The sequence below is a fragment of the Schistocerca cancellata genome, chromosome 9 (assembly GCF_023864275.1).
Source record: "Schistocerca cancellata isolate TAMUIC-IGC-003103 chromosome 9, iqSchCanc2.1, whole genome shotgun sequence".
Lineage (NCBI taxonomy): Eukaryota > Metazoa > Arthropoda > Insecta > Orthoptera > Acrididae > Schistocerca > Schistocerca cancellata.
In genome coordinates, this window is record NC_064634.1 from 324,477,255 (window position 1) to 324,502,284 (window position 25,030).

General features: G+C 43.1%; 1 protein-coding gene across 1 annotated transcript; it reads left to right on the forward strand.

Moving 5' to 3' along the window:
- The first annotated feature begins 563 nt into the window (after positions 1-563).
- Positions 564-25,030, forward strand: LOC126100889 (fatty acid-binding protein, adipocyte-like). The gene is made up of 3 exons (XM_049911557.1): positions 564-717; positions 14,098-14,378; positions 24,846-25,030. Exons 1-3 carry the CDS (start codon positions 636-638, stop codon positions 24,894-24,896), a joined length of 414 nt encoding a protein of 137 aa, XP_049767514.1. The 5' UTR covers positions 564-635; the 3' UTR covers positions 24,897-25,030.

Below are 25,030 nucleotides of genomic sequence, written 5' to 3' on the forward strand. Positions count from 1 at the left end.
TAGTTGCTGTTTTTGATCCTCTGTTCCTTTGCCTCATATCTGGTTTGACGTGAAAACTGATCTCTCATTCTTTGAATCCGATTCTTAAAACAAATATACACAGTATCTGCACGGTGGACTTTCTTTTCCAAAAACAAATGATTCTTTGACGTTTCCGAATTCGATATTTAATCTCTAAAAGGGCAGTAACGTTATGATGAGTCATGCTGTTTCACGTGATCCGACAGCCTGCCCCTTTTCGTGGAGGCAGCGTGCAGTGCTTATATCTAAAGACGATAGCTTAACGTCTAGCGTTTTTCTGTCAAGCCATGTCACATGCACAATACCTCAGACTCTGTAAAGTGAGCTCATCGTACTAAAAGAGCAAGGGAACGCCTACAGCAGTTACGCAACTAGGTGAACTTCCCTCCCTGCTAATACGTAAATGCCTCACTTAGGCCCGCGACTCTTTCATTTGTTATCTCATTGTTTGCTGGACAGCCTACGCGCCTTGTTACCACTGTCTCCCATTATCTCTGGGACTTTCAGCCTGCTCGGTGTAGGGGTTTTGCATAAATACTGCCTCTGTAGTACACCAGGATACCACTGTATAATTTCCAGCAGTATAGTGCTCCGGTGACACACATCTAGTCAAAATGGTGAAGCAGTTCTCAGGGAAGAAGTACGAACTGGATGTCGCCAGCCAGGAGAACATGGACGCCTTCCTGCAAGCCGTCGGTGAGTTCTCTTCAGGCTTAATGTACGATACGTACGCTAGTGAGCCATAAGATCACTATCCATCTTCGGTCGGAATGTGGAGTTGGCGGGGTTGCGGCGGCGAGGCACGGTTACGAAGGAAGGAAAGTACCGGATGATCAAAAAGTCAGTACAAATACACATGCTTGGAATGACATGGGGTGTTACCAGAACCAAAAAAAATACAGAAGCACGTTGTAGGCGTAGTCATCGGCGCCAACCTTGTGTGAATGCTCTGAAAAACTAATAATTTGCATATCACTGCATCTTCTTTCTGTCGGTTAAATTTCGCTTCTGTAGCACGTCATCTTCGTCGTGTAGCAATTTTAATGGCCAGTAGTGTATAACATATGAAGGCATGCAGATCGAAGAGGCCGACAAAGTTAAATTTCTGGGATTAGAACTCGATAATAAATTTAGTTGGGATGGATATACCACAGAATTGCTTAAGCGCCTAATCAAGTCTGTATTTGCAGTGAGAATGATGTCAGATGTACGAGATATACACATAAAAAAACTTACATACTTTGCTTACTTTCATTCTGTTATATCAGACGGGATTATATTCTGGGGTAACTCATTAAAACGAACAAAATTTCTTAGCGTGCAAAAGCACGCCGTAAGACTCATTGGTGGTGTAAATTCAAGAATATCGTGTAGAAACCTGTCCAAGGAACTTTGAATTCTAACCACTGCTTCTCTGTATATTTGTTCCTTAACGAAAATTGTTGCAAGTAATATATCTCTATTTCCAACCAATAGCTCAATACAAAGTATCAATACTAGAATAAGAACAATCTACATAATGACTTACTTGGTCCTAAAACGGGTCCAATATTCAGGAAAACACATTTTAAATAAACTGACAGAGACCATTAAAAACTTGTTTTCAGATAAACCATAATTTAAATACAGTCTGATGAATATCTTAACAGGTACTGTTAAACCAGATTAAGTAAAAATGTCTGTTACACTTCAGTTTTGACAACACTTGGTCACAACAGGCAAGATTAGGTATTTTGTGTACGATAAATTTATTAAAAGCGCAGAACTACGTTTCATTCTGACAGGTATTAGTTCTGTATATATTAGCAGTTCCAGTTCACTGTGATGTATTCTCCTATTTTTGACAGTCTCCTGTCGAATGACCAGGGTACTGAGCATTATATTCAAACGTTTTATATTTTTTAAGTTATACTTTCTGACTTGTTCCACACGCATCTCATTTTTGGGTCTGTGCAATGAAAACTGAATCTAACCAAATTTAATCCCTTCATGGTTAATGTCTCCCTGACGGCGACGCGGGGTAGCCGTGGCCTTGTCACCGTCCGCGCGGCTCACCCCGCCGGAGGTTCGAGTCCTCTCTCGGGCATGGGTGTGTGTGTTGTCCTTAGCGTAAGTTAGTTTAAATTAAATTAAAAAAGGTACTGGAATGAGATTTTCACTCTGCAGCGGAGTGTGCGCTGATATGAAACTTCCTGGCAGATTAAAACTGTGTGCCCGACCGAGGCTCGAACTCGGGACCTTTGCCTTTCGCGGGAAAGTGCTCTACCAACTGAGATACCGAAGCACGACTCACGTCCGGTACTCACAGCTTCACTTCTGCCAGTACCTCGTCTCCTACCTTCCAAACTTTACAGAAGCTCTCCTGCGAAACTTGCAGAACTAGCACTCCTGAAAGAGAGGATATTGTGGAGACATGGCTTAGCCACAGCCTGGGGGATGTTTCCAGAATGAGATTTTCACTCTGCAGCGGAGTGTGCGCTGATATGAAACTTCCTGGCAGATTAAAACTGTGTGCCCGACCGAGACTCGAACTCGGGACCTTTGCCTTTCGCGGGCAAGTGCTCTTCCAACTGAGCTACCGAAGCACGACTCACGTCCGGTACTCACAGCTTCACTTCTGCCAGTACCTCGTCTCCTACCTTCCAAACTTTACAGAAGCTCTCCTGCGAAACTTGCAGAACTAGCACTCCTGAAAGAAAGGATATTGCGGAGACATGGCTTAGCCACAGCCTGGGGGATGTTTCCAGAATGAGTTTTTCACTCTGCAGCGGAGTGTGCGCTGATATGAAACTTCCTGGCAGATTAAAACTGTGTGCCCGACCGAGACTCGAACTCGGGACGTTTGCCTTTCGCGGGCACACAGTTTTAATCTGCCAGGAAGTTTCATATCAGCGCACACTCCGCTGCAGAGTGAAAATCTCATTCTGGAAACATCCCCCAGGCTGTGGCTAAGCCATGTCTCCGCAATATCCTTTCTTTCAGGAGTGCTAGTTCTGCAAGTTTCGCAGGAGAGCTTCTGTAAAGTTTGGAAGGTAGGAGACGAGGTACTGGCAGAAGTGAAGCTGTGAGTACCGGACGTGAGTCGTGCTTCGGTAGCTCAGTTGGTAGAGCACTTGCCCGCGAAAGGCAAAGGTCCCGAGTTCGAGTCTCGGTCGGGCACACAGTTTTAATCTGCCAGGAAGTTTCAAAAATAGTACTGATGACCTCATCAGTTTGGTCCCATAAGACCTTACCTTACTTGACGGCGATTTCATCTTGCAGTTTCGTAACATCCCGTGTCAGAAGACCAGTGCCATCCTAGTGTGGTCTGCGGAGCGTGAAGTGAACTCACGTTGATGTGTTGGCCACCAAATTTGCCTGATCTGAATTCGATGGACGTATCCGGATCCCTAATGAGCTTCAGCATTGCACCCTCAAGCCATGTTCCTGTTGTTGTGGTCTTCAGTCCTGAGACCGGTTTGATGCAGCTCTGCCGGCCGAAGTAGCCGAGCGGTTCTAGGCGCTACAGTCTGGAACGGCGGGACCGCTACGGTCGCAGGTTCAAATCCTGCCTCGGGCGTGGATGTGTGTGATGTCCTTAGGTTAGTGAGGTTTAAGTAGTTCTAAGTTCTAGGGGACTGATGACCTCAGAAGTTAAGTCCCATAGTGCTCCGAGCCATATGAACCATTTGATGCAGCTCTCCATGCTACCCTATCCTGTGCAAGCTTCTTCATCTCCCAGTACCTACTGCAGAATCTGCTTAGTGTATTCATCTCTTGGTCTCCCTCTACGATTTTTACCCTCCACGATGCCCTCCAACACTAACCTGCTGATCCCTCGATGTCTCAGAACATGTCCTACCAACCGATCCCTTCTTTTTGTCAAGTTGTGCCACATACTCCTCTTCTCCCCAATTCTATCCAATACCTCCTCATTAGTTATGTGATCTACCCATCTAATCTTCAGCATTATTCTGTAGCATCACATTTCGAAAGCTTCTATTCTCTTCTTGCCCAAGCTATTTATCGTCCATGTTTCACTTCCATACATGGCTACACTCCATACAAATACTTTCAGAAACGTCTTCCTGACACTTAAATCTATACTCGATGTTAACAAATTTCTCTTCTTCAGAAACGCTTTCCATGCCATTGCCAGTCTACATTTTATATCTTCTCTACTTCGACCATCATCAGTTATTTTGCTCCCCAAATAGCAGAACTCCTTTACTACTTTAAGTGTCAAATTTCCTAATTTAATTCCCTCAGCATCACCTGACTTAATTCGACCACATTCCATTATCCTCATTTTGCTTTTGTTGATGTTCATCTTATATCCTCTTTCAAGACACTGTCCATTCCGTTCAACTGCTCTTCCAAGTCTTTTGCTGCCTTAGATAGAAATACAATGTCATCGGCGAACCTCAAAGTTTTTATTTCTTCTCCGAATTTTTCTTTTGTTTCCTTTACTGCTTATTCAATATACAGATTGAATAACATCGGGGAGAGGCTACAACCCTGTATCACTCCCTTCCCAACCACTGCTTCCCCTTCATGCCCCTCGACTCTTATAACTGCCATCTGGTTTCTGTACAAATTGTAAATAGCCTTTCGCTCCCTGTATTTTACCCCTGCTACCTTTAGAATTTGAAAGAGTATTCCAGTCAACATTGTTAAAAGCTTTCTCTGAGTCTACAAATGCTAGAAACGTAGGTTTGCCTTTCCTTAATCTTTCTTCTAAGATATGCCGTAAGGTCAGTATTGCCACACGTGTTCCAACATTTCTACGGAATCCAAACTGATCTTCCCCGAGGTCAGCTTCTACCAGTTTTTCCATTCGTCTGTAAATAACTGGCTTTAGTATTTTGCAGCTGTGACTTATTAAACTGATAGTTCGGTAATTTTCACATCTTTCAACACCTGCTTTCTTTGGGATTGGAATTATTATATTCTTCTTGAAGTCTGAGGGTATTTCGCCTGTCTCATACATCTTGCTCACCAAATGGTAGAGTTTTGTCACGACTGGCTCATACAGCAAAGCTGCATGTCCTCGGGAAAAATTACGGCCGTAGATTCCCCTTGCTTTCAGTCGTTCGCAGTACCAGCACAGCAAGGCCGTTTGGTTAACGTTGCAAGGCCAGGTCAGTCAATCATCCAGACTGTTGCCCCTGCAACTACTGAAAAGGCTGCTGCCCCTCTTCAGGAACCACACGTTTGTCTGGCCTCTCAACAGATACCCCTCCATTGTGGTTGCACCTACGGTACGGCCATCTCTATCCCTGAGGCACGCAAGCCTCCCCACCAACGGCAAGGTCCATGGTTCATCGAGATGCCTCAAGCCATAGCCCTGAGAATTACGGGGGTAGACACCTAATGCCACATACCTCCAGAAACGTATCATGCACCTGTGGAATCCATGCTGCTTAGATTAGTTGCTGTACTGCATTGCAAAGTTGGGCCAAAACTATATTAGGAGCGTGAAAGTCTCTTCGGGTTTGCTGCCGGATCCTAAAATCAACTTCACTCGATATTTCGGCAATACAACTGTTCGCCATCTTCAGGAAATGCTGCTTCTGCTGATGAGTCCCGCTGAGAACTGACGCAAGATTGCAATTCGACGTCCTATATAGGCCACCGTTCAGTAGAGATGGGGAATCCGCTCTTGAACTAATTCATAGAGTTCAATCTTTCAAAGGAGTGAACAATCAGTGATTCAGAAAAAAAGAACGGTAGCTCCAAACGTTTCCCATGGCAGAGAGAGAGAGAGAGAGAGAGAGAGAGAGAGAGAGAGAGACGGAGCATATCAGCAGCGCCTCTGCTGGTCACAGCACAGTGCACGCCACACAACACAGCCAGCACCGGCCTCTGCCCTGCTTCTACCTTGGCTGCCTGCATTGTGCAGTGCCCCATTGGATTTTGTGTTTCACATATGCCGTGGCATCTCTGTGCGTCATCTGCCGCGCAGTGTCTGGCGCAGCGTAACTTCGCATCGCACTCTGTCGGCGATCGTTTCAGTCGCACGTCCTGCCCTCTGGGCAGTTGATGCGAGCAACAGGACAGAGAGCCACCTAGCGGATAACATAGGAACTACTTGCAAAAACCCGCTCGCAAGGGAACAAACTATTTGTCTCGGAGCGGGTGAGTTCACCGCTACCCCCTCCCTCGGAACTCGCCCGCTCAACGCTCGCCCCACCGTCTCGACTCTAGCCAGAGCGTCGAGCAAAGCGACTCAGGTGTCACTGTGGTCTCTGCGGTCTCAGCTCACGCAGTAATACAGCTCGCGGCTCGACCTGCTCGACTCAGCGCCTCTGCATTGGAGTTCGTCCCCACTGGATATTGTTCTTCGTAGTAATGCCGCTATGTATATTACATTATTATGTTATGTATACATCAATTGTTTTTATTTTATTTTTATTTGTTTAAACTGATTAGATTAGGTTCCTGATGACTCCTCTTACTATAGGATTTTTATTATAGACACTCGAATTTACGCTTTAATTACGAGCGAACCGATAAACGTATCGCAAAATGTGATACACCAATATTTTCCTTGTTTTATTCTGCGTAAGGCTATATGCAGCACTTTCGTTTTACAGTCAAATTTATATTTTTTTTTCTTATTCTGGTACGGATTTTGCGATTTTAGGCGTCTTCGAAAGGAAACGTTCACTTTATAAATATATGGCTTGCGATGTATTTGTATGAGGTTAATGAAATTTTAATACGTTATAGCCAAATATATTGTTAATGTAAATCTCAAGTTACAACATTTTCCGATCACCCAAAAAACCACGATAGTGCAAAATAAATCAATAATCAAAAACTTTGTCATATCGTGGAAATTTCAATAAACAATACAAAATTCTTACTCATTATCTGTGTTACTTCAAAATAGGATCAAATAAGATCAAAATACAGGTATAGTACTGGAATAAACCAAGTTTAAAGGGCAATGTGCCTTCCATTTATTTTATATTGTAAATGAGTGGTGAGTCATGAAAAAGAGCTAATTCATTTCAGGGAGTGAACAGTTCTGATCCAATCTCTGAAAAGAACAATTTTGCCCATCTCTACCGTTCAGTACACGGCGCATGCACCGCCCATCACGGTTTCTGCCTTCCAAAACAGGGAGGTGGCGCCGCCCTTAGTGAAACACTGCTGGCAACGATATATCGCAACCAAGGACGAACCGAAGAACGTTCAGTTTTGATGCGACATAATACAGGATTCCACGTTTTGCTAAGAGGAAACCCATTGTCTCTGTTGATTAAATTATCAGCCAACCTAATTTCAATCGCCTCTTTATAGACACTATTCCAAAAACCGGAAATGTTGGCAATCACAACAGTTTCCTCAAATTTCATTTTGTGTCCCTCATTTAGGCAGTGTTCTGCTACGGCCGATTTTTCCGGCTGTTGTAGCTTCGTGTGACGGTGATGTTCCACACACCTGCAATTCACTGTGTGAATAGAACGGCCAACGTAAGCTTTCCCACATTGACACGGGATTTTGTACACCCTGGGTTTCATAAGTCCCAAATCATCCTTCACAGAGCCGAGCAGAGCCCTAATCTTAGAAGGTGGACGGAACACACACTTAATGTTAAAATTCCTTAAAATTCGTCCAATCTTAAACGCTAAGCCTCCAGCATAAGGAAGAAAGGCCACAGATCTATGTTCCTCTTCGTACACTCCGGAGATGGTCCAAATTCCATAGCCCGACGAATCTGTTTCTCGGTGTATCCATTTTCCATAAAAACAGTCATCAAATGCTCAAGTTCTTGGGTTAAGCTGTCTGCGTCGGAAATTGCATATGCTCTCCGTACCGTACGGCTGAAAGCAAGGGGAAACTACGGCCGTAATTTTTCCCGAGGGCATGCAGCTTTACTGTATGATTAAATGATGATGGCGTCCTCTTGGGTAAAATATTCCGGAGGTAAAATAGTCCCCCATTCGGATCTCCGGGCGGGGACTACTCAAGAGGATGTCGTTATCAGGAGAAAGAAAACTGGCGTTCTACGGATCGGAGCGTGGAATGTCAGATCCCTTAATCGGGCAGGTAGGTTAGAAAATTTAAAAAGGGAAATGGATAGATTAAAGTTAGATATAGTGGGAATTAGTGAAGTTCGGTGGCAGGAGGAACAAGACATCTGGTCAGGTGACTACAGGGTTATAAACAAAAGTCAAATAGGGGTAATGCAGGAGTAGGTTTAATAATGAATAGGAAAATAGGAATGCGGGTAAGCTACTACAAACAGCATAGTGAACGCATTATTGTGGCCAAGATAGATACGAAGCCCACACCTACTACAGTAGTACAAGTTTATATGCCAACTAGCTCTGCAGATGACGAAGAAATTGAAGAAATGTATGATTAAATAAAAGAAATTATTCAGATTGTGAAGGGAGACGAAAATTTAATACTCATGGGTGACTGGAATGCGAGTGTAGGAAAAGGGAGAGAAGGAAACGTAGTAGGTGAATATGGATTGGGGCTAAGAAATGAAAGAGGAAGCCGCCTGGTAGAATTCTGCACAGAGCACAACTTAATCATAGCTAACACTTGGTTTAAGAATCATGATAGAAGGTTGTATACATGGAAGAACCCTGGAGATACTAAAAGGTATCAGATAGATTATATAATGGTAAGACAGAGATTTAGGAACCAGGTTTTAAATTGTAAGACATTTCCAGGGGCAGATGTGGACTCTGACCACAATCTATTCGTTATGACCTGTAGATTAAAACTGAAGAAACTGCAAAAAGGTGGGAATATAAGGAGATGGGACCTGGATAAACTGAAAGAACCAGAGGTTGTACAGAGTTTCAGGGAGAGCATAAGGGAACAATTGACAGGAATGGGGGAAAGAAATACAGTAGAAGAGGAATGGGTAGTTTTGAGGGATGAAGTAGTGAAGACAGCAGAGGATCAAGTAGGTAAAAAGACGAGGGCTAGTAGAAATCCTTGCGTAACAGAAGAAATATTGAATTTAATTGATGAAAGGAGAAAATATAAAAATGCAGTAAATGAAGCAGGCAAAAAGGAATACAAACGTCTCAAAAATGAGATCGACAGGAAGTGCAAAATGGCTAAGCAGGGATGGCTAGAGGACAAATGTAAGGATGTAGAGGCTTATCTCACTAGGGGTAAGATAGATACTGCCTACAGGAAAATTAAAGAGACCTTTGGAGATAAGAGAACCACTTGTATGAACATCAAGAGCTCAGATGGAAACCCAGTTCTAAGCAAAGAAGGGAGAGCAGAAAGGTGGAAGGAGTATATAGAGGGTCTATACAAGGGCGATGTACTTGAGGACAATATTATGGAAATGGAAGAGGATGTAGATGAAGATGAAATGGGAGATACGATACTGCGTGAAGAGTTTGACAGAGCACTGAAAGACCTGAGACGAAACAAGGCCCCCGGAGTAGACAACATTCCATTGGAACTACTGACGGCCTTGGGAGAGCCAGTCCTGACAAAACTCTACCATCTGGTCAGCAAGATGTATGAGACAGGTGAAATACCCTCAGACTTCAAGAAGAATATAATAATTCCAATCCCAAAGAAAGCAGGTGTTGACAGATGTGAAAATTACCGAACTATCAGTTTAATAAGCCACAGCTGCAAAATACTAACACGAATTCTTTACAGACGAATGGAAAAACTAGTAGAAGCCGACCTCGGGGAAGATCAGTTTGGATTCCGTAGAAATACTGGAACACGTGAGGCAATACTGACCTTACGACTTATCTTAGAAGAAAGATTAAGGAAAGGCAAACCTACGTTTCTAGCATTTGTAGACTTAGAGAAAGCTTTTGACAATGTTGACTGGAATACTCTCTTTCAAATTCTAAAGGTGGCAGGGGTAAAACACAGGGAGCGAAAGGCTATTTACAATTTGTACAGAAACCAGATGGCTGTTATAAGAGTCGTGGGACATGAAAGGGAAGCAGCGGTGGGGAAGGGAGTAAGACAGGATTGTAGCCTCTCCCCGATGTTATTCAATCTGTATATTGAGCAAGCAGCAAAGGAAACAAAAGAAAATTTTGGAGTAGGTATTAAAATCCATGGAGAAGAAATAAAAACTTTGAGGTTTGCCGATGACATTGTAATTCTGTCAGAGACAGCAAAGGACTTGGAAGAGCAGTTGAATGGAATGGATGGTATCTTGAAGGGAGGATATAAGATGAACATCAACAAGAGCAAAACGAGGATAATGGAATGTAGTAGAATTAAGTCGGGTGATGCTGAGGGAATTAGATTAGGAAATGAGACACTTAAAGTAGTAAAGGAGTTTTGCTATTTGGGGAGCAAAATAACTGATGATGGTCGAAGTAGAGAGGATATAAAATGTAGACTGGCAATGGCAAGGAAAGCGTTTCTGAAGAAGAGAAATTTGTTAACATCGAGTATAGATTTAAGTGTCAGGAAGTCATTTCTGAAAGTATTTGTATGGAGTGTAGCCATGTATGGAAGTGAAACATGGACGGTAAATAGTTTGGACAAGAAGAGAATAGAAGCTTTCTAAATGTGGTGCTACAGAAGAATGCCGAAGATTAGATGGGTAGATCACATAACTAATGAGGAAGTATTGAATAGGATTGGGGAGAAGAGATGTTTGTGGCACAACTTGACCAGAAGAAGGGATCGGTTGGTAGGACATATTCTGAGGCATCAAGGGATCACCAATTTAGTATTGGAGGGCAGCGTGGAGGGTAAAAATCGTAGGGGGAGACCAAGAGATGAATACACTAAGCAGATTCTGAAGGATGTAGGTTGCAGTAGGTACTGGGAGATGAAGAAGCTTGCACAGGATAGAGTAGCATGGAGAGCTGCATCAAACCAGTCTCAGGACTGAAGACCACAACAACAACAACTCCGTACTAAAGTCCTAAGGACGCCACTACGTTGGTGTGGTGGCTGACAGCTCTTAGGGTGCAGATACCAATCTGTGTGTGTCGGCTTTCGGTGAACACTGTGTCCCAAAGTTCCATCTGGTTTTTTTATAAATTATTACATCTAAAAATGGAAGCATCCCATCATTTTCAACCTCCATAGTAAATTTGATACGGGGATGAAGACAGTTGAAGTGGTCCAAAAATCTTTTAAGAGCATCACGTCCACGCGGCCAGACGAAGAAGGTATCGTCCACGTATCTCCAGAAGCATGTTGGTTGCAAAGCTGAAGTCCTCAGTGCCATGGCCTCGAAGTCCTACAAAATTAAATTGACGACTATGGGTGACAAAGGACTACCCATAGCCACTCCGTCATTCTGTTCAAAAATTTTACCGTTAATTAAAAAATACGTAGACGTCAGCACATGACGACAAAGCTCCACCAGCTCTTCACTGATCAAACTAAGGGACTCTTCCAGAGGAACTCGTGTTAATAGGGATACCACATCGAAACTCAGTAACAGATCTGAAGGACTCAACTTCAAAGATCCCTATCGTCGAATAAAAATCACCGAATTGGATATATGGTGTTCACACTTGCCAACAAATGGACTGAGAGCAGATGATAAATACTTTGCGAGGTTATAAGTCGCTGCACCCAAATTACTAGCAATAGGGCGTAAAGGAACCCCTTCCTTACGCAACTTAGGCAGACCATACAACCTAGGCGGAACGGCAGCAACAGGATGAAGTTTCTTACGTAAGTCATCTGACAACAAACTCATTTCCAACAATCAAAGTGTCTTACGTTTGATCCTTTCTGTGGTGTCATTAGATAGTCTTCTGTACGCCGGGTCGTTGAGAAGTAAATCCATTTTTAGGACATAATCATCCCGCGTCATTACAAGTGTGAACACCATACATCCAATTCGGTGGATTTTATTCGACGATAGGGATCTTTGAAGTTGAGTCCTTCAGTGAGTTTCGATGTGGTATCCCTATTTACACGAGTTCCTCTGGAAGAGTCCCTTAGTTTGATCAGTGAAACACTGGATGAAGAGCTGGTGAAGCTTTGTCGTCATGGTCTGACCTCCACGTATTTTTTATTTAACGGTAACATTCTTGAACAGAATGACAGAGTGGCTATGGGTAGTCCTTTGTCACCCATAGTCGCCAATTTATTTATGGAGGACTTCGAGGCCATGGCACTGAGGACTTCAGCTCTGCAACCAACGTGCTTCTGGAGATATGTGGACGATACCCTCTTCGTCTGGCCGCGTGGACGTGATGCTCTTAAAAGATTTTTGGACCACTTCAACTGTCTTCATCCCCGTATCAAATTTACTATGGAGGTTGAAAATGATGGGATGCTTCCATTTTTAGATGTAATGAGTTGTAAAAAACCAGATGGAACTTTGGGACACAGTGTTCACCGAAAGCCGACACACATAGATTGGTATCTGCACCCTAAGAGCTGTCAGCCACCACACCAACGTTGTGGCGTCCTTAGGACATTGGTACGGAGAGCATATGCCATTTCCGCTGCAGACAGGTTAACCCAAGAACTTGAGCATTTGATGACTGTTTTTAAGGAAAATGGATACACCGAGAAACAGATTCGTCGGGCTATGGAATTTGGACCATCTCCGGAGTGTACGAAGAGGAACATAGATCTGTGGCCTTTCTTCCTTATGCTGGAGGCTTAGCGTTTAAGATTGGACGAATTTTAAGGAATTTATCATTAAGTGTGTGTCCCGTCCACCTTCTAAGACTAGGGCTCTGCTCGGCTCTGTGAAAGATGATTTGGGACTTATGAAACCCGGGGTGTACAAAATCCCGTGTCAATGTGGGAAAGCTTACGTTGGCCGTTCTATTCGCACAGTGAATGACAGGTGTGTGGAACATCACCGTCACACGAAGCTACAACAGCCGGAAAAATCGGCCGTAGCAGAACACTGCCTAAATGAGGGACACAAAATGAAGTTTGAGGAAACTGTTGTGATTGCCAACATTTCCGGTTTTTGGAATAGTGTCTATAAAGAGACGATTGAAATTAGGTTGGCTGATAATTTAATCAACAGAGACAATGGGTTTCCTCTTAGCAAAACGTGGAATCCTGTATTATGTCGCATCAAAACTGAACGTTCTTCGGTGCGGCCTTGATTGCGATATATCGTTGCCAGCAGTGTTTCACTAAGGGTGGCGCCACCTCCCTGTTTTGGAAGGCAGAAACCTTGATGGGCGGTGCATGCGCCGTGTACTGAACGGTGGCCTATATAGGACGTCGAATTGCAATCTTGCGTCAGTTCTCAGCGGGACTCATCAGCAGAAGCAGCATTTCCTGAAGATGGCGAACAGTTGGATCGCCGAAATATCGTGTGAAGTTGATTTTAGTATCCGGCAGCAAACCCGAAGAGACTTTCAAGACTGATTACGCCGGGAAAGCCTAAGTAATCATATATTAAGAGCGACGTCAAACAGCGTATCTTGCTCTAGTGTACGCAGCGGGTACAGTAAGTTTCAGGGCTAGCTCAAAATGAAGTACATAATGATGTTGAAAACATTTGTGGGAAGAGTTTTTAACATGCACCCTTTCCATCACCACACACTCACACCACTGATCGTAGAGGCTCTCGAACACCATTTCTAAGCCTTCGAGCAGAAAGCTGTTCAGAATCGTCGCATGTTGTGTTGAGTCGATGCCCGTTGAGAAAGGTTTGAGTTTGAGGAAAGGGCACGAATCAGTCGAGCATGGGGTGTTTTCGAGAACTGTTGTCCCTCTAGTGACCAGAATCTGATGCACTAGAACGCTACTGTGGGGCCGAAAAACAATGTTAAAAAATAAACAGACCCCTTCGCAGATGTCTTGGACTCGAACCAGATGCTTGCTTATCTCCACAAACAGACAGAAATATTCTTAGCACAGGAAACGTCAATCTTCGCAGTTCTATGTTTATTCGAGTATCAGCAGTATAGCTTCTCGTGCAAGAAGTCCGATCCCGTAATTATGAAACCGACTGTATACGTAAAACACGTGATCACCATCTGAACTTTGAGCACTCACGCCTGGAGGGCTGTTGTGAACCTACCATCAGATTACTGAAGTCCTCCTGCTCCTGAAAAGGAATCAAGCAAATTCCAAACAGAAATTTGTATCTTAATTAGGTGTGTGCGTCCTTAATGTTCTTTTTATTGACAGGTGTCGACGATGCAGATAGGCGGAAGGAAATACTGGGAACCAAAATGACCATCGGTTTGGCGGTGAATGGCGACGAGTACACTTTCAGTTTGGAAGGGGCCGGCCGCAAGTTTGACACCAAGTGCAAGCTGGACGAGGAATTCGACGAGACGATGTGGGACCGCACAACACGCAGCAAGTACTCCGTCAAGGGTGGCGACACGGTGGTGCACTGGGCGAAGTACCCGGACGGCAAGGTCATCACATCGGAGACAAAGTACTCGGCTGACAAGGCTCTGCAGGTGAGACGTGGAGCAGAGAGAACGTGTGTCACTCAGAAGCTAGCCCACTGCAGAAATATCTGTACTGGGGTAGCGACCTGACCCATCGCTAAGTATCTTTGCCCAGACAACTAGTAAGTTATACACATAAACCTCCCTCGTAAATCAATTTATCTGTTAGAAAAATCCGTATGAGGAAAACCTACAGCAGTTCCTCAGAGTAATATTTACGTAGGAACAGAAAAACACGATATGTTACTTTACAATATGTGTAGTAGAAGAAGAAGATATGCATAGATCTGCACAGATCCTGTTGAAAAGGATGTATAGGATAGTAGTTAATTTGAGATGTGGTGACAGCGAAAACATAGAACTTCCAGAGCAAACGTACACTTTAGTAAAGGTCGCGTACCTTCACACCGATTCTTAGCTGATGACTGAGTCGTTATTTCTAGATAATCTAATCTAAATATCTGCACGTATTACTAAATTAAAACGCCCCAACATCACTACATTACTAAATTAGCTGTTTCTTCATATGTCTGGATGTGTCCTATAAAACCCTCCGTTATTTTATGAGGTGTGTACATAAAGCAAGGAGATTGGATTTTTTTCGTCTGTTTTACTCCAATAGCGTTACAGTTCAGCATTTTTCCCGTCATTGTCATTGCCTTGGGAAGCCACATAGCGCTGGAGATGGTTTTCTACATGTCATAGCATTGCTGGAACTTCGATACTGGAATAACCTTTACCTGGTCGGTTAAAGCCGTTTGAATGTTGTTCGAGACCCAAAAATGATGTCTCAGAGGTTTTTTACCGTTCTTGGAAATGGAAAAAAAGGCATAAGAACTGAAGTCGAGAGATTGAGGAGGCTGGGCTGCGGAGCCAGGAATGTTCTTGCTGGTCAAAAAATGGCTTACTGACATTGCTGTGGGACGAGGTACGTTGTTGTGATCCAACACCCAGATTTTTTTTATGTCTGGTCTCAACTAGATGACCCTTTTGCATTGTCGTGATGCAACACCAACTTGTTTCTCATGTTTGGTCTCACATGTATGGCCCTTTTGCATACAACTGTTAGCAAAAGTCATCTCGAACGATAAACTCCTTATCAAAAACAAAAAAGATTTTCAAATTGTTCACTCTTCCTTTTTCTGACATTGGTGGTCTTTGTGTGTGCCATTCCTTATTCTGGCGCTTGGTTTCTATGTCATAACCCAACACCCAAGCCTCGTCAGTGGTAATAACACATTCTAGAAAAGGGGCCCATTTCCAATCGACTCAAAGAAGACAACATACCTGTCCATCCTCATGTTCTGTTGGTCCCGAGTGAAGCTTCTCGGAGCCAGGTTTAAGTAGATTTTCATCCCCAGTTCATTGGTCGATGTCTGATAGACGGTGATGTGACTCAAATTGCACTGTGCCCCTACCATTCTGACCGCAAATCCCGGACCCTGTCGACATTTCCATCAGTTCTTGAGACCGAAGGCTTTCTACTGGGAGGTTCATCTTCAATTTACTGTCTTCCTTCTGAGAACACTTGGGCCCTTAGAAAATACTGTCTTTGTATGTATGCCGAAATTTTGCAAACTTTTTCTGTAGCACTGTGTCCAAGTCAGAAGCAACATAGGACCGCATACGATTGTTCGAAATTCATGTTACTCATTGTCATAACCTACAGGCAAAACCTTGTTCGCTATAAGAAACCGCTACGAACAGCCCAAGTGGCACTAGCGGGGTCCAATTCGCTCTGATGACGTATCACATATTCCCCTGTCTCCCTGCCAAGACCAGCGTTGCCAGATCGAACACTACTTTTTTTACACATCTCATAGTCAAGTTGTTCTATAAACCTTTGTTTTCTACATCTGATTAAGTGATTCATCGTTGGTTGTCATATGTACCCAGTCAGTCCCTCCACATTTCAAAACCTTACATATTCTTCATGTCTTCACATTTCATCTTCTTCATAACACTCCAAAAAAGATTTTAAGTAAGACTTACTAACACTTACGTTTATATTACGTGATAATTTTCTGTCTGGAAAGCTTTTCATGTATCGCCAGTCTGGATTATTGTCCTCTTTACTACTGCCCTCGTCAGGTATTTTCCTGCCAGAATAGCAAAACTCGTTTACTCCTTTCACTGTCTTATTGTCAAATCTAGTTTCCTCACCATCACCAGTTTTAATATGACTACGCTCTATTAACATTGTTTTATTTTTGTTGTATTCACCTTATAACCCATTCTCAAGATACCTTCTATTCAGTTAAACTGATCTTCCAGGTTCTTTGCCGTCTGATAAAATCACTAAGCCATTAACACAGCTTAAAGCTTTCATTTCTTTTCCTCGAATTTTAATCCCGGTTCCCAATTTTTCCATGGTTTAATTTACTGCTTGCTCAATGGAAAAATGGAAAAATTGAGGGACTACTGTAGCCCTGTCTCAATCCCTTCTGAAATACTGCCAAGCTTTCATATCGTTTAACTCTTACAGTTACAATGTAGTCTCTGTGCAGGTTGTAGATAACCTTTTCCTCGTTGTATTTTATCCCTGATAGCTTCAGAGTTCCACAAAAAGTATTTCGATCAACACTGCCGAAACGTATTGTTTCTAAATCTATGAATGTAACAAATGTGAATCTGTCTTTCTACAATCTTCCTTTTAAGATTATTCGTAGGGCCAGTACTGCTTTGGGTGTTCTTACATTTCTCTGACACTCAGACTGATCTTCTACCAGCCTTTCCATATTTCTGTAGACATCTGGTGTTAGTATTTAACAATTATGGGTTACTGAACTGTTGATCCTGTAATGTTCACGTCTGTAGGCACCTGCTTTCTCTGGTTATGGGATTATTACATTCTTCTTTAAATCTGAGGATATAATTAGAATCTGGATCTTGAGTGAACCAGTTTCGTCATGAATGGTTTTCTCAAACATCTCAATAACTCTGAACAAAAATCATGTACTTCAGAAACCGGATTTCTACTTATATCTCTTAACGCACTGTCAAATTCTTCTCACAGTATCACACACTCCCTTCTCTCTTTCCGTAATAATGTTGTCAAATTTCATCCATTCCCTCATCCAAACATCGAAAGAAACTTGCAGATATTCGAATTCTCTGTTAATCTGAGGGTCTCTCATAATACTACGAATATCGTCCTAACGTTAGTACGAAATTTTCCAGACGTTATCGTTGGCTGATAAGAAATTCAGAGATCTTACATTTGAAGTCCCACTGGTATCGACGGCATTTTGGACATTAGCGTCAACCAGTTGCTCGGATCGGTCAATGTTGGAGGAACGAATCGTCCGCTGCGTTGTTGAGGGGATCATACTGGCGTTCCCCATAATTGATTTAGGAGAATTACGAACAAGCTAAATCAGGATTTCAACCATACTTCACTTGAACCCGTGTCCATTGCGGCATTTCCCACGCATCACAAGTGTCATGATACGGGAAGCAAGTGGAATAACTTTTAAAATTCGGACATTCACCTTTCATTCCTTGAACCTTAGCGGCCCCGGATCTCAGTGCTTCGTTCTGACGTAGTGGAAGTTGGGGGCTCTAAAGAGAGATGAGCCCCATACAAATAAGAGCAACAGTTCTTGTTCTGGTGTATCGATTAGCCTTGGTCTCGTTTTTAGTCAGTTTTCCACAGCTGTGTGTTACACACTAGTCTTCATCTGTGCTTCATAAACCGCAAACTATTTAGAGTATGCTGATAACAGATTCTTTTTTCTTCTTTTATTATACTTAACGACACCCATTGCTTTTATCTTTGAAGCAACCGTATTCAGTTGTGATCTAAAGCTATCTTCAATTCAGTGTTACGAGGCTCCTCATGCAGCAACACCGATCTGTAGATGTCTGTAGGTGACAATCGAAACCCATCATCGCAAAAGTAAGATTAGTGACTGTCATTGGTGACAATAAGATAAGCAAAAAACCGGATCTTTTTCAGTGGCAGCCACTACGGATCGACAGCTATGTCATAGATCAAAAGATACAACGATGAGCCAAAATGTTGTGACCACCGGCATAACCAGCTTTGGAAAGAAATGCAGCAGCGATTCACCTGTGCGCGTACTCGACATATCATTAGCAGGTTTTCGGAGACATGACGGAATAGATGCCTACGTACATGCCAGTCATTTCTATAAATTAACGGTCTTTGCTTTGCGGGTGGCGCGCTGGTGTCCGATAGCGTCCCAAATGAGTTCTATTCTCTTCAGATCAGGCGAATGAGGGGACCAAGACGTTCACGGGAGTTCACCTCCATACTCCTCAAACCAATATAGCATGATTGTGGCCTTCTGACACGGACAATTATCTTGCTGAAAGGTACCATCGCTATCAGGTAAGCAGCATGAAAGGATGGTGGTGGTTCACTACTCGTTCACGTAATTCACAGCTGTCACAGTACTATGATAACCAGTGGCCACATCGATGGCCAGATGAGGGTTCCCTCCAGCGTAATACTGTGCCCATCGGCCCGCGTTCGTGGCGAGCGCTATGTTTCCAGCAGCCATTCGCCTGAATGACGAGCTATCCAGTCGCGACCACAGACGAGAGTAACAAGAAACATTTTTCATTCACCTCAGGCGAGACGTTTCCCTCGCCCCACAATCCAATGTCGATGATCCCACGCCCACTGGAATCGTAATTCTCGACGTCGTCAGGTCAACACGGCAACACACTGGTGGTCGCCGGCCATGGAGCCCCACTTTCTGATCGGTATATTCACAAATAATAGTGCCTGAGCCAGCTTTGTAGTCTGTCATCAGACCTGCCACTGACCACCGCCAATTCTACAGCAGTAATCTCTATGTTCCCTCATGAGATGTGAACCGATTTCCATTTTTGCTCCCTACAATACCATGCGAACTTCCCATCTCGTTCACTGTTTCCGCTACGCTTTTTCCCAGATGCCGGTCTAAAACAATCTGCCATTTATCGAAGTTGTTTAAGGCAGAGGCGCTTCCGCATTTAGGGACTGTATCGTCGCTAGAATGGTTCTCTATCCATCTCCACTCCGCTTATATACAATGACGGAAAACAAAATGGCAACATCAAAAAATAATTAATGTAGAGTAATGAAATTTCGATAACACATTTGTCTAGATAACATATTTAAGTGGTTAACATTGCAAGAACACTGACTAATGCGAGCGCTTAATAAGCCATTCGGTGATACCCACAGGATGCTGAAGTCAAGAATGCAAACGGGCATGCATTGTGTTTTTTAGGTGACGGATGTCGGTTTTGTGGAATGGAGTTACACGCCTGTTGCACTTGGTGGTTCAGCACAAGAATGGTTAACGTTGTTTGTGGATGATGCTGGAGTTGTCATCCGATGATGTCTAATACGTGCTCAACTGGAAACAGTTCTGGTGATAGAGCAGGCCAAGGCAACATGCAGACACTCTGTAGAGCATGCTGGGTTACAACAGCGGTATGTGGGCTAGCGTTGTTGGCAAATATCCCCTGGAACACTGCTTATGAATGGCAGAGCAGCTGGGGAATCACCGGACTGACGTACAGTTTTGCAGTGAAGATGCATAGGATGATTACGATGGAGCTCCTGCCGTCATACGAAATCGCACCTCAGACCATAATTCAAGGTGTAGGTCCAGCGTATGTAGCACGCAGACAGATTGGTTGCAGGCACTCATCTGGTCTCCTTATAACAAACAGGGCTGTCACTGGCACCGAGATAGAACCAGCTTTCACAAGAAACCACAACAGACCCTCACCACGCCCTCAGTGAGCTCTCGCTTGACACCACTGAAGTCGCAAGTGGTGGTGGATTGGGGTCAGTAGAATGCACGGTGCAGGACGTGTGACTCGGAAGTCCACATTTGTAACAATTCGTCGTCTCACTATGGTGCCAACTGCTGCCCAAACTGCTGCTGCAAATGCAGTTACGATGCGACAGAGTCATATGTCGGACACAATGGTTCTTTCCTCTCGGTAGCGCCACGTGGCAGCCCCAGCCCAGTCTCCTTGCGACCGTACATTCCCCAGACCACAGCTGCCGCCAGTCATGTACAGTGGCTACATTCCTGAAAAGTCTTTCTGCCGTGTAGCAGAAGAAACATCCAGTTTCTCGTCACGCTATAACATGACCCCGTTCAAACTCAATAGGGTGTTGACAGTGGCACCCTTGAGCCTTAAAGGCATTCTAGACTAATATGAACTATCCATGTTCAAAGCTAACTGACGCTCGCCACCGTTACAGTGTACATTTAAAACAAACCTGATTTGCATTCGCACAGTGGCGCTACTAGCTCTACTCTTATGCGACTGGGGCGAAATTTCAATACACATAATCATTCAGATGTAGAAACACGCCTACCAACTGTCCCTTGTCACGCACAACTCCTCCATGGCACTGCGATTTCTTTCCCGTCAGTTTATTTTCCTCACCGCGTTACTTCCTTTTGATGCCTCCAGGCAGAATTCAGTGTCGTGGTGAGCAGTGTCTATAATGTTTTGTCTCTTAAGTGCATTTGCAAAAGAGTTGCCTCACTTTGCATACAGGTGATGTGCACGACGTTCTTTCAATTCATGACGTCAGAGTGGACATCAGCCCACGGAAAAAAATGAGAAAGGCATGAGAGTAACGGCTCAATAGGAAGCGACTGTACTGTTCAAGAAAGAAGAGAAAATCAAGGTTTACTGAAGACTCTCGATGACGATAGAAACGATAGGATCACTAGTAAAGACGTGAAGCAGCCGCTGTTAGGACATTAATGCGCCTGATAATACCTGTAATACACAGAAATAATATTTTTATGTTTTGAAACAAGAAGTCATTCTTTTCCCATACCTAAAAGAAGACGTCTCCTAAGTAACAGTAGTTACATGGCTTATTACAAGTAGTTCAAGGATAAACACGAGTACACAAAGCTCATTCCAAGGTTTCTGGCCAAGTTTATTGTCAAGAGATGGAAACAATGAGAAGGGGATTTTTTAAATTTTCTTTCATTATAACTACATGTTTCGTTACCGCGCCATCATCACGAAATAAAAGATCAAATATCAATCACATGTCATATAGCTCAATAAGGCAATCTGCCTAATTACTGTCCAATCTGAACTGATAAATATATATAAAACACAACTGGTATTCGTGCAGAGAAGTCTGATTTGAGTTAACGTATGCTATGACATGTGCTTAATATTTGATCTTATATACTGCGCTAATGACACAAAATTGAAACAGGTAGTTAGAGTAAAAGTCCGTTAAACAACTTCGTGTTATACATTTAAAAAATACGTAAGTGCTGTTGGAAATCGTCTACAAAGAATGAAGTCATTTTCCTTTTCCATATTGTACGTTCTTCACAAGAAAGGAAGGATGGAATATTAGGGTTCAATATTCCTGCAGGCATCCAGGTGACGAGAGACGAAGAACTAACACAGTTGGGCCGAGTTGTTACAAGTCTATTTAAAGGTACCAACGTGTCATTTGCCCTAAGTAATTTACGGAAACCAGGGATGCAGAAGAGGCACACTGATCATCAAGACCGCAAGTCCCAAATACTGTGCTGCACATTTCAAGAACTTGGCACCGTGCTGAAACGCCATCGCCAGAGAAACACCTAATACAATCTTCCACACTGTAGCAGCACAAGAAGTGAGACTCATGGCTAATGACGAAATGCTTCATAATAGGGGACAGTTGGTGTTCTTTCTATTATTCCATTATTAAATATATTATGACTTTATAAAATTATAAACGTCTTTATAATCATGCAGTTATTTAGATGCCTCTGGAGTAGAAATATACCAGTTCTGCTCAAATATTAGCCCAACTTTACCTTATTTGAGGGGCTGGAGGCAGGCAGGCAGGCATAGTGACAGCATAGTGGTTACAGATTTCTATCCGTTATTTAGCCTGTCATCATCAATTCGTCATCTTGCCTTCTTCAATGAGTTTCTCGTACACATTCGATGATCCTTTCCTAAACCAACAACAAATTTTGTTGCAACTCAATGTGTGTTCAGTTTTTCAGCAATAATCTAATGTCTGAATGGTACTTAACATTGCAACCACTATTGTAAATTCTATGACAGACGATGATTGACGGATAAAAACCTCATAATTTTTTGACTATGAGCTCCACGAGACGAGGTTACACGCCTTTTTGGTCGAGGGCTATATGCAATTACTTGTCCACCACTTCTGAATTGGGGAAAGTATTTGCAACACTGTGTTCAGCGTAAACCTAGGTAAGCCTGCTTCAAATCTTCAGACGTTGCCGTAAATGATTCCTTGATTTCCACGGCAAATTTCACAATGAACCGTTATTCCTATAAATCACCACGAATGTTGTCCCTTACATCGGAAACTAAACGAGATACACTACTGGCCATTAAAATTGCTACACTACGAAGATGACGTACTACAGACGCGAAATTTAACCGACAGGAAGAAGATGCTGTGATATGCAAATGATTAGCGTTTCAGAGCATTCACACAACGTTGGCGACGGTGGCGACACCTACAACGTGCTGACGTGAGGAAAGTTTCCAACCGATTTCTCATATACAAACAGCAGTTGACCGGCGTTGCCTGGTGAAACGTTGTGGTGATGCTTCGTGTAAGGAGGAGAAATGCGTACCATCACGTTTCCGACTTTGATATTGGTCGGATTGTAGCCTACCGCGATTGCGGTTTATCGTATAGCGACACTGCTGCTCGCGTTGGTCGAGATCCAATGACTCTTAGCAGAATATGAAATCGGTGGGTTCAGGAGGGTAATACGGAACGCCGTGCTGGATCCCAAAGGCCTCGTATCACTAGCAGTCGAGATGACAGGCATCTTATCCGCATGGCTCTAACGGATCGTGCAGCCACGTCTCGATCCCTGAGTCAACAGATGGGGACGTTTGCAAGACAACAACCATCTGCACGAACAGTTCGATGACGTTTGCAGCAGCATAGACCATCAGCTCGGAGCCCATGGCTGCGGTTACCCTAGACGCTACATCACAGAGAGGAGCGCCTGCGATGGTGTACTCAACGACGAACCTGGGTGCACGAATGGCAAAACGTCATTTTTTCAGATGAATCCAGGTTTTGTTTACTGCATCATGATGGTCGCATCCGTGTTTGGCGACATCGCGGTGAACGCACATTGGAAGCGTGTATTCGTCGTTGCCACACTGGCGTACCACCCGGCGTGAAGGTATGGGGTGCCATTGGTTACACGTCTCGGTCACCTCTTGTTCGCATTGACGGCACTTTGAACAGTGCCCTGACCAGCACATTCTCCAGATCTCTCACTAATTGAAAACGTCTGGTCAGTGGTGGCCGAGCAACTGGCTCGTCACTATACGTCAGTCACTACTCTTGATGAACTGTGGAATCGTGTTGAAGCTGCATGGGCAGCTGTACCTGTACACGCCATCCAAACTCTGTTTGACTCAATGCCCAGGCGTATCAAGGCCGTTATTACGTCGAGAGGTGGTTATTCTGGATACTGATTTCTCAGGATCTACGCACCCAAATTGCGTGAAAATATCATCTCATGTCAGTTCTAGTATAATAAATTTGTCCAATGAATACCCGTTTATCATCTGCATTTCTTCTTGGTGTAGCAATTTTAATGGCCAGTACTGTATTAACAACGTGCAACAACGAATGTTTGCCACCTTAGTCCACAGATGATACTGATTTCAAAAAATTGTGTAAAAAATTTCAACGCAATTGCAGCAAAGACCGACCGCTTGCTGCGTTAAAATCTTACTTACGCTTGTTGTGACGAAGTTTAGCAATAAATACAGAGAACTAAATGCTTAGGACATAGACCTCCAGATCTCTCTCTATCCTTGCATAAGTAATTATCTTGTTTTTTCAGTAATGTCTTACCGATGACAAAACGAAAATTACAACAATTTCTGATGATGCGAGAATATTAATTAAGGATCCAACTAAGTAATGTAAGTTATAACCGAAAAAAACTTGATAAGTATACAAATTGTTCTCGGCAAACAGTTAAATTCCAAATTTCCAAAAACTAAATTGATGTAGTTTGAAATTGCACGTAATAAATTGCAGCCTCAGATATTAGTGCGCAGAAAATCTGCAGTGTTGCAAAAGTACATAAGGGTATCACCAGTCAAAAAATATTCCATTTCATTCCGTTTCCTTTGTGCTTCTTGTTGCCATTCGTTGCTGACACTTGTGGCAAATAAAGTCGTTCAGAACCTTTCTATTTTAGCCAGTGTAACGCACTTATGAATCTACAATTGTAATGTATAATGTGTAATATCTGTAATATCAACCACTCTTTATAGCCACTTGATAACTACTTTTATGCTGTAGCATATACCTCATATAAATATCTTATGAGCTTTATCTTCACAGCTGCTGTAACTGATGACTATAGAAAAGATTTTAGTAACAATAATGTATTTAGCACAATTGTAGATGGCACAATGGTAACTTCCTGTTTTGGTTTTTAATTGCAGACAGTTGCTCTTGGTAATGTTGTTGCAAAGAAGACATTCAAGGCCATCTGAGCTGATACCAGAAGATCTACTTAAAAGACGTCTCCACATTCAGTGAAGTGTTTGTTGATAATACTGTACAGTCCAATACCACACAACTGTTTTCGATGTCACCACCAAATACTGCAAATTAATTTTAATAAAAT

Bases quoted from the DNA above. Each gene is read 5' to 3' on its own strand.
- LOC126100889 (XM_049911557.1), top strand. From the start codon at position 636: ATGGTGAAGCAGTTCTCAGGGAAGAAGTACGAACTGGATGTCGCCAGC. The intron at 718-14,097 runs GTGAGTTCTCTT...TTTTATTGACAG, and splicing joins CGCCTTCCTGCAAGCCGTCG to GTGTCGACGATGCAGATAGG. The intron at 14,379-24,845 runs GTGAGACGTGGA...TTTTAATTGCAG, and splicing joins CGGCTGACAAGGCTCTGCAG to ACAGTTGCTCTTGGTAATGT.